At 39.3% G+C, this 13564-nt stretch overlaps 1 protein-coding gene across 1 annotated transcript; it reads right to left on the bottom strand.

Annotated features, from left to right (window-relative positions):
- Positions 1-321: 321 nt before the first annotated feature.
- LOC127059774 (octapeptide-repeat protein T2-like) lies at positions 322-1058 on the bottom strand. Its single transcript, XM_050976437.1, has 2 exons — positions 763-1058; positions 322-568 (listed from the first exon to the last, which is right to left on the bottom strand). Exons 1-2 carry the CDS (start codon positions 1056-1058, stop codon positions 322-324), a joined length of 543 nt encoding a protein of 180 aa, XP_050832394.1.
- Positions 1059-13564: the final 12506 nt, after the last annotated feature.

Genomic DNA, 13564 nt, shown 5'->3' with positions numbered 1-13564 from the left:
GCTGTCTTCCTGCTGACGCTCTAATGCTTCCTGCCTTCCATTCTGAAGGAGTGGCGGAAGGACGTGTGGGCTGAAGTGTGGCGGAAGTCGGGCGGAAGTGGCGGAAGGCGGAAGTAGTAAGAAGAAAGGTCCGGAAGGAAGAAAGGAAGGTAGGACGGCCTTGCAGGCAATGCCTATCTTCAGACATGCCTTCATTCAGTCGGATCGTCCTTCCGGCCGTCCGGTCATGTCCGTTCTTCCGTCCCTTCCTCCCTTCTTCCAGTTCCTTCCTTCCTTCCCATTCCTTCCCGGTCCCGTCCTTTCGCCTTCACTTTTTCCTTCCTATTGTCCTGCTTCCGTTCCTTTGCCTCCTTTTCTCTCCTTCTTCTCTTCCTGCCTCTGCCTGCCTTCTCTCCGTTCCTCAAGCCTTCCTTCCTTGGGCCCGTCCCTTCTTCCGTAGCCCTTCCTATCTGCCTTCCGTTCTGTTCCTTTTTCTTTTTTGGTTTTCCTCGCTCTATAAATTATACCTTTGTGGCGGAAGGAAGTGGCGGGAGGAAGTGGGTCCGCGGAAGGAGTGGAGGTGGGGTTGCTGAAGGAATGTAGTATTTGTGCTTAAGGAATTTTGGGTGCTGGAATGAATGTGGCTTAGCTTCAGGCAAATTCCTCTCCCTTTCCTTCCTCATTCCCACCTCCGATCCCCCCCCCTTGCCCCCCGCCCTCGGGTGTCGCCCCCCTTTTTCCCCTGCCTTCCTTCCCCCTTATCCCTCCCTCCTCCTCTCTCACCCCTTTGCCTCTCCGCTTACCTCCGCCCTTCCCTTCCTTCCTGCCTTCCGTGCCTTCCTTCCCTGCTGCCGGCCGGCCTGCCGTCCTGCCGGCCTGCCGGGCCTTCCCTCCTTGCCTTGTCCGTGCCGGCCGGCCGGCCCATTACCGGCTGCCGGCCCGGCCTTCCGCTCCTTCCGGCCGTCCGTGGCCCCCCTGCCTCCGGCCGTCCTGTCCCTTCGCCCGCCGATCCTGCACGGTGCCGGGCCTGCCCTTCCGGCCCTGCCCCACCCCTCCTTCTCTTCCGTCCGTTCACCCATTACTCCTTTTCTCCTCCCTTTACCTGTCCTTATCCCTTCCGTCCGGCCTTTCCTTTCCCGTCCTTCCGTTCTTCCTGTCAGAATGAGAATGAGTTCCTTCCAGCTGCATCAAGAGCCCCAACACTCTTTTGATCTGCCCGCAGGTTGTCCAAGACTGCATATGGTAACCTGAATACGTTCTGTGTCTCAAGGTATGTTTTCCCAACAAGATAACGGCGTTTCTTGTCACTAGCAAGCCCTCAAACTCCTCAATAAATAAAGCCTTATGTATGTGACAAATAAGCCTTAGCACATGTAAATTCCGGTTGACTTCCTGAGTCAAATGTTGCCAGAGCTACTTGAATGCTTGTTGAATAGCACTGATGGAATTTCTGTTGGAAGGAATAGGAAAAAAATGCACAAATTTTTCTTCAATCTGCACAAATTAGTCTCGAGCATTTGAAGGCTCAGTGAAGTAGAAAAAAAAGGTCTTCCTGTTTAAGAAACTTAGATTGTCCATTCAGACAATTACTGCATGGTTTAGATAATCAATAACATGAATCATTACATAATGAGTTTATGTAGTCAATGATGCAAAGGATACATAAAATATTAGATGTGTAGGTAAATGAAGTAGTGAGCAGCCATTTGTTACTGATAAATATGTAATTATAATGATGTTTACACAAGTTTACACAAGTATTTATGATTTAAAGATATTTTAAAATATTTCAAAATTCCAGTTCCACTAGTTCTAGATATGCTTCTGCAAAGTAAACCTGGAAAGACCTGGAAGTAAAGATATACCCAATTTTAATTGGAGATTCTGAAGCACAGTTTTAGTATTGAAAAAGGAAGGGAAAAATATAATGAATATAACATAATATTACATAATATAATAATAATCCTTGGTATAAGTAGGATTTGAACAAGAAAAATTTTTGAAGATTTTTCACAAGAAAAGTTGTATAAAAAGTTCAAAAATAGAAATTTCATCCAAACCATAGGAAGATAAACAAAAGATGTTATTCACATTTACCATTTACATATCTTACTTCCATCTGCAAAGGCTGGAAATCTGACAGAAAATAATCCAGGCTCTTTCTAAGGTTTTAGTTTATTTGTTGGTTTGTGGTAGAATTTTTTTTCTTTCTTTGTTTTTTTTTTTGTAGAAAGCTCTCCCAAAACATAACTGAACAAAACTTTTCTCACAAAATATTTTTTCTTAGGATGTTAAACTTCTAAAAGTGGACAGAATAAATTATTTAAAAACAGAAACATATTTAAAGGTCAATTTGAACTAAAAATAATGCAGAAATATTGAATGACATTAATGAGTGGTATAACAATGAATACAATGACTTTAAATTCAGAAAGAATACAAAGGAAGGAGTAATGAAAAGCAGTAGTGGTGAGGCAATAGGTTGTCATTTAACAAAACAGGAAAATAATGAAAGAATTTGTGGAGGAAAACTCTGTTAATGGATTGAATTGTGTCCGAATTTCTATTTTACAGTGGAATGAAATATCCTAAAGCAGTCCCATATGATTTACTATATCATGAAACTGTCTCTGTGACTTATTTTTGGACGACATATTGTGTGAGTCACTGTAAAGTGAACTAGACAATGATCTGTTTAAAATAATCTAGATTTGATAGAGAGATGATTTAGGTACACACACAAATCTCATTTATTTCTTTTTATTATGATTCAGTGATGGATACAACAAAGTTGGCGAATTTCCAGGCTTTTCATAAGGTGTTAGCTCAATGCATTTATTGTTATATATTTTAATAGCATATTCCACTCTACTTAGGACATACTTGGAGATATTTCCCATTTCAATTGAAATGTTGTTTCAGTCCTGCAGATTTTCCATCCCTTTAATTCCAACAATAGCATGCTAATTTTTCAAGCTTTGTTAAGTAATCTTTAACTCTGAATTTGTCCTTGTACCCTATGAACTTTTGAAGAAAGGCTAAGGTTTTTATATACTCAGGAAAATGAACACATTTTTTTAAAATATCTACTCAGATGTTTCACTGGCTGCTTATATGTTTTGCATGAGACATGCTTTCTGAAGATTCCAAAATTAAATAAATAAATAATGTGGACTAAATTAGCCTTCAGTAAGGAAAAAAAAACTAGGCTTTAGTTCCCTCTCTACACTGTCACATTAATTAAAGTATCAGGTAATATCTCTCTGATGTTCTGACACTTTGATTTTGTTTTATGTATTTGGATGTGGCTTTCACAAAAAACATAAAGCCTAAACCCAAGGCACATCACAAAGTCTCTTCTGTGAGGCATCAAAACATCCAGGAAAGTAATGTCAACCACAGAGGAAGCAAAAACAGCTTCAGTTTCAGAGAGGAGTTCAGAGATGATTATGAATGTGTTTAAAAAAATCATCTTCTGCTCTGTTAATGAGGATGCTGGGGCTAGAACTGTCAGAAATGGTAGCACTTCTGTCCTTGTGCTTTTATTAACTTATATCCTAAACCAGACATCTTGACACTTTATTTATTTAGGTATTGCAGGCTTCAGTTTCAACGTGGCTTAGATCTCCCAAAACTGCAGTTTGTATACAAGAGCTGAAATTTGTGCTGCTGAATTTGACTTAAAAAGCAACACATCTGAATGCTTCTTCTGATTGCTGATGTTTCAACAGTTGCAAACAGCAACCAAATAAAAGAAAAACATGAATGGAAATTTAAACCTGCTTTCCAGTAAAGGTCTGAGTGGTTCACCTTTGAGTCATAAGAATGTTATTAGCAGGAAAATAACCACTGCAGTAGCTTGTCTATGGTGGGACAGAATTTATGCTAGTCCCAAAATTTTGGCTTTCTATTTTCCAAGCAGTGACTGATTGCACCCACTGATTGGGTTGAACACCATACTGGCAGCCTCAAATGACAAGTGTTTCAAGTTGTTCACTGATCTACTGACTTCAGATGCAACAGCAGCTGTAACCAAGTAAGTTACATGGATTTAATACATCTGAAAAATAAATATGAATGAAAATATTGTTGGATGAGTATCTTCTTTCTTCTTTAATAAATACAAAAGTTTAGATGTCGATATTGCCTGTCAGACAACACCAGTGTAAGAGCAAACTTCAACATCGGGCACCACAAGATTTTTTTTTTCTCAGTGATCAGAAATTTATTGTCATTCTTTTCATCCAAGCTCTATTTTTCTACTGAGAAAATCTCTTTTGTGATAATATAGTGACAAAGCTCAACAAATCTCTATAACCATTCCATTGCTATTCTCTTCCAGTAAGGAATATTAGGAAACAGTATGAATTTTGTTTTTTTTCGTGTCAAACTCTAGTGACATTCACACAGTTAAGTCTCCAGTTAAATCAAGAGTCTACTATAGGTTGTGCTGGACCTTGAGGGGTTAACAGCCATCAGTTCTCCAGGCTGTTTGAAAAAGAAAATGCATATACAGACCAGAGCATCCTGTGAAAATTTTCAGGAGAATTTCTGATACAAACTTCAGGATACAAAATCTTGGAGCCTTGTAAAAGTATAAAGTAAGTGAAGAAAATTATTGGATGACAAGGCATGTTGATAGAGAATCATCTTTGAATGAGGTTTTTGATGTTTCTCTCTTCTGACTAAAAGGGAATTGACAACAGACTTGGCAGAGGGGTTGTTTTGAAACCTTTTCTATATGGTTCATCAAAGTGGCAGACAACAAGAAGAGCTCTTCTCATTTGGCTGGCATTTTTCTCTGAAGTCAGTAAAGTTTGCAACCTGACTGACATAATGAAAAATTCAGCAACATTCTCTTAATCTGGCTACACATCCTGTCATGTGTATCTCTTAATATGGCAACACATCCTGTCACAAAGTCTATGCAGAAATAGAAGCAGATTATGTCATGTTTAAATAATTTCTTTCTGGTTTTTTTTTTGTCTTTTTATTTATAAGATGCTGTAGATGAAGCTTTAGTGCTAATAGAAGACAAAGCTTTTGTTTAAGCATGCTACCATTTAGAAGCATTCAGATCAGCCCATTTCACATTACTTTTATTAATAGCTTCCCTTTACTTCAGGAAGGCATCATTATTTATCTTTGTCAATGACCATGACATACGGCTAGTCTCACAGGCACCAAATGGCGAAGCTAAAGGCTAAAGGTTCAGCTCCAGCAGGAGTAGAAAATCAACATGAGTGATGCAGATGGCTCATCCATGGCACTAATTATCTTTTGTAAAAGATATCACTGAAGGCAAAATGGAAAGTGAAGCAAGAAGAATTTAAACAGAATCTTACATTTGTCTTCTTTTGAGAAGACAAGTGACTTTTTGGTGTGCCTCAGGGCCATTACAATAGCAGTAGCAAGCAGGCTGCTTATAGCACATTCTGATTCTAGGTACCCTTTTCATCACATGTTCCTGTGTCTAGGTCATTTTGGACAGGATCTTTGACGGTGGCACAGAATAGGAAAGAAACACAAGATTCTCTGTGTCTGCTGAACTGCCATGGGAGGTTAATTACAGCTTATGGCTGTACTGTATTACCTGTGGATTCCCTTTGGCAGCTGCTGTTAAATGAATACAAATGGGTCAAGCTTCAGCAGAACAAGTCACCAACACATTTTGGAATCAGCTATGGAATTTGACAATGGATCTGGTCACTGCGTTGGAGTTTCATACATGGCTCCTAAATCCTAAGCATTAAATATTATCTAAAAATATCATTTATGGAATAATTATTTGGTTTATAAGGAATAGGTTTCATGGGGTTTTTTGGACAAGAGACAGATGTTTGGTCGGTATTGGGTAAACAGTTCTTAGTGACAGCATTATCATATAATCATTGGATGTGTGCTGTGCTGCAAAGATACTGATCATACTGGTTTATAATTGGAATGGATCTGAGCTTTATATCTCTGCAGGATGCAAAGTATGGTCTCATTTCTGTGAAATTTTGTACTAATTGGGGCTTAAAATGGTGCTTTCTTTGATGACCATTTGCAAAATTATTCACTTCACATGGAAAATCTCCATTTTTAGTTTTAGACTTACTATAACCTACTGAGAAGTTGTCCCCACATACATCATATATTTTGCTAAAATGTTACCAGCAATGAAATCTGAATGGAATAATTTGAACAAAGTATCATCATTAGAAGAAGTATAACTGAATTACTGGATTCATTTGCTTAAGCAGGGCTAATTAGAATGGACAAATCACTGCTCTAAAATGACTATACTCCTCAAGCTAATATCTCTGCAGAGACCTGGTATCTCACTCGGAGACTGCTTGGGAATCTCTAATATCGGTGGATTGCGTTATGTCCAAAAAAAACCCTAACACCTCTAAAAGTGATAATGAACCATATTCTCGTTCATGCTGCTGTTCCTTAAGTACCAACTGAGCTGCAAAAAAAGGTCATAAAATCTACATCTTCGAATAAAAAGGCTTCAAGGAGTAAAATCAGGACCTGATTGACAATTATACTTAATCATAATCTTTCTCCCTCACACTATTTTTGACCACTGCAGCTCTCTGAGAAAAATCTACTCTAAATGAAACTAATCCTGAGCAATGAAGTGGCTTGACCCTGGCTGGATGCCTGGCACCCACAAAAGCCTCTCTATCACTCCCTTCTACAGCTGGACAGGGGAAAGAAAACATAATGAAGGATTCATGAGCTGAGATAAGGCCTGGAAGAGATCACTGACTTAACACTCTCATGGGGCAAACAAGCTCAAATTAGAGATACTAACTGGATTTATTAATATCAAAATCAGAACAATATAGTGAGAAATAAAAACAGACCTCACAACCATCTTCTCCACTCTTCACCTTCCCATCTCCATCTCCTCACCCCCAGCAGGGCAGGCAGGGGGGGAAAGGGGGTGGAAATCAGTTCATAGCACATTGCTTCTGCTGCTACTGCTCTGGGAGAGGAGTCCTTCCCCTTCTCCAGCATGGGGTTCCTTCCTGGGAGACAATTCTCCATGAACTTTTCAAACATGAGTCAATCCCATGGGAACAGCTCTCCAGGAAATGCTGCAAATGTGGGTCACTTTTTATGGGGTGCATTCTTTCAACAGGCTACTCCAGAGTGGGCTCCCCACTAGATCACAAGTCCTACCAGGAAACCTTCTTCAGCACTGGTCTTCTCTCTCCACAGGTCTGAAGGTCCCTGCCAGGACCCTGCTCCAGCAGAGGCCTCCCATGGGCTCACAGCCTCCTTTCAGGCATTCACCTGCTTCAGTGTGGGGTTCAGCTCCTCCAGGGGCTGCAGGCGGATCTCTGCATCCATGTGGACCTCCATGGACTGCAGGGGAATCTCTGCTCTGACACTTGGAACACCCCCTGCCTTTCTTTCTGCACTGACCTCTATGTCTGCAGAGCTATTCCTCTCAGATATTCTCACCCTGTTCTTCTCTGGCCACTATCACATCAGCCTTTTTTCTCTTTTTCTTCTTAAATCTGTTATCACAGAAAGTTACCATAATTTCTAATTGGCCCAGCCCTGGCCAGTGGCACATCTGTCTTGGAGCCCCCTGGCATTTTCTTTGCTGGACAGGGAGGAAGCTTCTGGCAGCTTCTCACAGAAGCCACCCCGGTAGCCCTCCACTAGTAAAGCTTGGCAATGAAAACCCAATCCACCAATTCATGTCTTTGAAAACTTACTGCTTTGTCAGAAATACCCACATAGCCTCTAATGGCTTCTGCTGGAATTGGGATCCCTAATCACTCAACCAGTCAAGAGATGCAAAGGTGAAACACAGTTTTATTTGCATTTGTCTATTTAGAAGAATGTGGTGGGTCCCTGGTAACTCATGTACATCCTCATATTGCATAAAAACTGATGAAGGTGAAGACCTTTCCCTTTAATTATGTTATATTCTTTTATTATTTTCTTCTGTTTAAAGTAGAAAGCAGTTTAGACAGAAAACATATGGTGTCTTTTACTACCTGTAGAAATACACCATCTGGAAATCTCTCAGAGCGGGTTCTGAGAAACTACCTTACATTTATAATTTTGGTAATAAACCCATTTCTTTTGCTTTAGTGAATAACCAGCAGTAACATGACAGTCTTCCAGTTAAAGTTCCAATTAAGGCTTAATACGGGTTTTCTACTTAAGCAGTTAACAAGCAACATTGCTAAGTAACCATTGCTAATATGTTCTCCTGTGCACTGTGCCGTATTTTTGTTTATCTACTTGTTTGATTTTCTCAAGCTGTTAAAGTTTCATGCCCTTAAGCTTTACAGATCTTAAATAACAGATATATGAAATGGTAATCAATTCAAGATAAGAATTTGCATTTAGATGTTCATATGTAGGTGTCTTTGTGTGCAATGAGTAACTAAGCTCTTGTTTCAGTCGCTGTAAAGCTGATCAATGCAATCAATAGTACCTAGACAATGATTTGAACATAAACTGAAATTCTAGAACTAGAAATTCTACTTAAATAAAAGGAAAAATTATTAAGAGGGTGGTCAAACATTGCAGCAGGTAGGTTGTGGAGTTGCCATCTAAAAGTTGTTCAAAATCCAGCTGGTTATGGACCTAAACACTCTATACCATGTGACCCACCACATTCTTCTAAACATCAGCACAGGTTAGACTGGCAATTTCCAGAGATCACTCAGCTCTTCTGGAATTTTTTGATTTTGTAAGTAGCCTTGTCAGAAAGCATCACTCTCCTCTCTCCTTGTTTTTGAATTCACAGTGGGAGAAAGAAGGGAGTACTGGAAGAATGAACCAGGAGCCGTGTGTTACAGGGATTTATGTAGGGTTTTGGAGCTTTTGTTCTTCTGCTGGTGACACTTTGTGCAGTTATTTTTAAAGCCCCATATTTCCTGCAGTGGGCCTAAAATAGTCACAGAAGGACCTTACACTCCAGTCCCATCCTATCATGTCACTTGTCATGACACCATCACACAGCTCAGGGAGCAGTTGTTGTTCAGTCTGCTACACGGTTGGACATGGCCATGTTTCTGACACTGACTGCCTCTATGCTATTAAATATGCATGCTTGCACTTGAGGGACACCTGGAAAAAACAGGACTGTGGAGATGGGTGCAAGTTACATGAATTATATAGTGCACATACCATATATAGTACAATTCTGCTCTGAAATAAATACAGAAATACTTCTGGCAGTAGGCACCACAATGGCTTCAGACAGCACTTTACTAAAGATAAGACCAAAGAGTAGAAAGCCAGAAGAGTTTTTTTCAGAAAAGAGGTAAAATTCCAGTCAAACTTGGAATCAAGGCAACTATAAATGAAGAGGTGAAAGTGCCTCCGAGGAAAATGTGAAAATATCTCACAATCAGTAAGGAATTGAAATACCCTTAATCCATTATTTGGGAGTTTGAGGTGCTTTTGGTTCACAGTTTTTTATTTATTTTTTTATGCTTGTTTGCTTTGTTATACATGGAATTGTTTTTGATGGGTAAAAGGGTTTAACTTGTGGTAATCTATAGTTTTGATCTGCCTCGAGAGACAGCTCTGTACTGAACACTCCCAGCCTTTAATACTGCCTATTAAAACAATTTTTTATATGAAACAAAAATAGACATAATTTAAGAATCTCTAACTGACATTTCACAGGGAAATGTCTACCAGCTTCTGGAAGAGCTGTGAAAGTGCAGAGCGTGCAATTAATCTGCCTCTTTCACTGTTGTATTCTGCTGCAGCAAGTGAACAAAAGCAGTTCTCTTATTACCATCTTGAACACTGCCAGTGTTAATATCTCAGAAAGGGAGAAAGGTGTGTTCTTTTCAGGTCTAATTTTGAAATCCTAACAGGTTGAAGTTGCCTCAGAGGATTGCATTGCTTGCTTGTTTCTTGAAGGAAAGAAGTCTGAAGTTAAGTCTTTAAAACAGATCTCTGAACTTCCAATCTTCTGCTAAAAGGGGAGGAGGGAAAAAGAAAAGCTATGTTGCAGAGTACATTTATGTCAGAATTTTAGGTCAGAGCAGTATAGTATTTTTGAAAGAAATCTCCTCATGGTATTCATTTTTAATGTTAAAATTTATATCTTCAAGTAATCTTTGAGCTAATAAATTAGACTTATTTATAATAAGACTAACCTAGAAGAATCACTCTGGAATTGCATCTACATCAAACAACTACCAGGCATTTAGTGTACTGTGCTAGAGAGGAGCTAGTCTGAAATAAAATCGAATCAATACTGATTCCTCAGAGAACTTTGGAACTGATCTGACTGCTCTGCACTACTCACTAGTGTGGATATTGCCCATTCCAGAATGAGGCACTTATATGTGGCACAGTCCCATTACCACCTACACAATGTTCTGCCACATGCAGTTATGTTAATGACAGCTGGAGTACCACTTGACAGTTGTGGTGAGATTTTCTGGGATTTTGCAGGGTTTTTCTGGGGAAAAAAAAAAGCATCTGCCAGTAAGATTCTGCAAAGGCAGAACAAAAGTGTATTTAGGAGAGAAAGCTGCAAAATATGATGAGACAAGCTTTTAAGTTATGTGTCATAAAATCTTAGATATGATTAATCAGAACAGATTGTCATTAGTATAAAATTTCCATTACTCTCAGTACAAAAAGGACTGAGAAATTAATGATTTTGTGAAGTTTTGTGATGGATGCAGTCCTCTAACCCAACCAGCAGTTCTGTGGTTCAGGCTTCAAAGTCACTATAGGTCTGAGCCATAGCTGGGCCAGGGAAAACATGCATCAATGCTCACTGGGTCACACTGCTCCAGGAAAGCTCCAAACAAGAAGTGTGACCCAGGGGACATTGATGCATGCCAGCGGGGAACACCAGCCCTGTACTTCTTCAATATTTATTTATCAAGAAACACAGAAAGTTGTGCATACCAGGAGTGTCATGCATGCTTTCCCATTGTATGCAATTTGACTGTGAGCCAACCACTTTATTCCATAAATATGACAAAGTGAGCCTTCTTTGAGCCCTTCCTGCTAGGCAGTGTGGCTGATAGGGTAATGATCTCCTCTTGAGGTGGGACAATTCTCAAAGTTGCTTCTCAAGAGAGAAAGACCTTCTACTAACGACAGTCTTCTTTGGATGAGTCTAATTTGTGTTCTTTCTAAATTGCATCTGGACTGTGTACCAAGTGACTCTTCCCTTGAGCACAGGTACCTCTCAAGTTTTGAGATTCCTTGCTTGAAAATCCTTACTAGGAAATCCTTCTTTACCCAGGACAGGCAAACCTCTTAATCACAGTAGATCCTTGATAAGTAACTGGTAGAAAGCTGAATTAGTACTAGTTAAATCCATATAGCTGATTCTGTTTGGTGTAAAGTGTTCAAGCTGGAGATAAAGATTGGATCTTGTGACCCTCAGGCTCCTTCAGGAGCTTTGAAAGCAAGAGGGCCCTTTGAACCTCATCACTCAGTCAGAGGTTCCCTCTTATCCTTTTGCATCTCCGACCTCTCTCTCCATGGCATATCATTCTAGCTTTATATCAAAATTGTTTTTCCTTTGTGTGTTTCTTCCATGCAGTCACACTGTAAGTAACTAACAACTTGCTGATGAGAGGCTGGACATGACCCAGCCATGGGCACTCACAGCCCAGAAAGCCACACGTGTCCTGGGCTGCATCCAAAGCAGCGTGGGCAGCAGGGGCAGGGAAGGGATTCTGCCCCTCTGCACTGCCCTTGTGAGACCCCACCTGCAGGGCTGCATCCAGCTCTGGGGTCCCCAACATAAGAAGGACAAAGCCTTGGTAGAGCAAGTTTAAGGCAGGGCCACAAAGACAATCAGAGAGCTGGAGCAGTTCTCCAATGAAGACAAGCCAAAAGAGTTGGGGTTGTTTAACCTGGAGAAAACGAGGTTCTGGGGAGACTTCAGGGCACCTTCCTGCACCTCTGGTTTTTTTGAGATTCACTACTCTGATATTTAATTGACGTAAGAAGAGAAGGAAAGAGGAAAAAGAGGAAAGGAAGTTTATTTCCTGGATTTAATTTGCCTAGTTACAATTCCCATCCAGTGGATATCATTATCCCTCCATTTTTTCTTTTTTCTTTTTTTTTTAATTGCATAATGGTCTGTTATTGGAGTTGTTCTTGGATTTTATGTCTATGGAAAGACCAGAACAATATTTCTGAGCAATAATTTGTTTATTGAGGAGTCTAATTTCCTTTCTGTTGCAACCATTCAGAACTTGGGGTAATTTTGATAACCAACACAAATTGGAAGATATAATTATTAATATTAAATAATGCTTACATTTCAATTTTAAAACTCTTGAAAGATTAAACAAGTCTAAACCTGTTATTGAGAGTCTTTTCAAGATGAAGATGATTGCTTTTCTGGATAATTTATTTTTAAAGTAAATAAGTAAAAAAGTAAATATATTAAAAAATTCATTTTCTTCACACCATTTTTTGAAATTTGGCCGAAATTTGGACTGAAAAGCAGGAGGTCACATCATACTGCCTACAGGCATATTTTCTCTTAGCTATGGTATAATTCAGCAGCTGAGATACAATTGTTATCCACAAAATAAATCAATCCTTTTCAGAGCCGTTTTTTCTTAAACACAACTGAAAATGTTCATTATTTATACATTCTGTTAACACAGGTTTGGCTTTGTAGCTAGCTGTCTTAAAATAGGCCACAATAAACAAAAAAAATTTAATTTGATTGCTTATACCTGTACATATACTTTTAAGCACTTTTTTCTCACAATACACACCTGGAACTTTGGGTCTAATTTTTAACCTTTTCTCTTACTCAATTTTAAGGCCTATTGTCTTAGAAGATGTAAATCATGTACCAGAAAAAAAATCTATGAAGTGAGGGATGAAGGCAGCTGAAAAGGACAAGGTAATAAAATAGAAAAGCATAAGGTTAACATTAACTTGATACTGGTATCAAAAGAAGGGGCAAGGAGGTTTACTCTCCAGATAAGCTGTCCTCTGCTCAAAAGTGGGATTATGTAAAACAGAACTGCTATAAAGGAAATCATAAATGCAAAACACATTTATAAAACATCACCAATGTCTGTTAAAAAATTAAAAGCATTTACACCAAGAATAATTCTACAGAAAAAATGGGAAAAAACCCACTGTAAACAACTGTTTCTGTAAAGATAAGTAGACTAAATGACAGGAAGATAAATGTAGAGAAGACTATGAGAGGAAAAGATATATGAAAAGGCAAATCTAAAAAAAACCAACATGTACAACTATAATAATATTTAATATTAGAAATGCAAAAAATATATTTCCCATCTTTGCGTTTTGCGAGCCAGTGCTTCAGCTGAGCATGGCACCGTCAGAAGAGAAGCAAACTCCCCTCAACAAGACCATCAGTGGGATTGTTTTTGGGATAAATTGCAAAAATTTCTCTTAAATACATTTTGATATGAAGACAGATGATATCTGAAGAGGGGTGGTTCTCATTCGGGATTTGGGACAATTACACCTTCTTGGCCAAAAATTATTCCAGTCACAAGACCCAACCCTAACCATTTGGGAGTTCCCCATTTGTAAGGCTTCTGTACCTGTCAGGTAATCAAGTGCTGTGCTGACAGCT

Source organism: Serinus canaria, chromosome 1, assembly GCF_022539315.1.
Source record: "Serinus canaria isolate serCan28SL12 chromosome 1, serCan2020, whole genome shotgun sequence".
NCBI lineage: Eukaryota > Metazoa > Chordata > Aves > Passeriformes > Fringillidae > Serinus > Serinus canaria.
The sequence above is the reverse complement of the archived record's forward strand: the minus strand, read 5'-3'. Positions and strand labels throughout refer to the sequence as shown.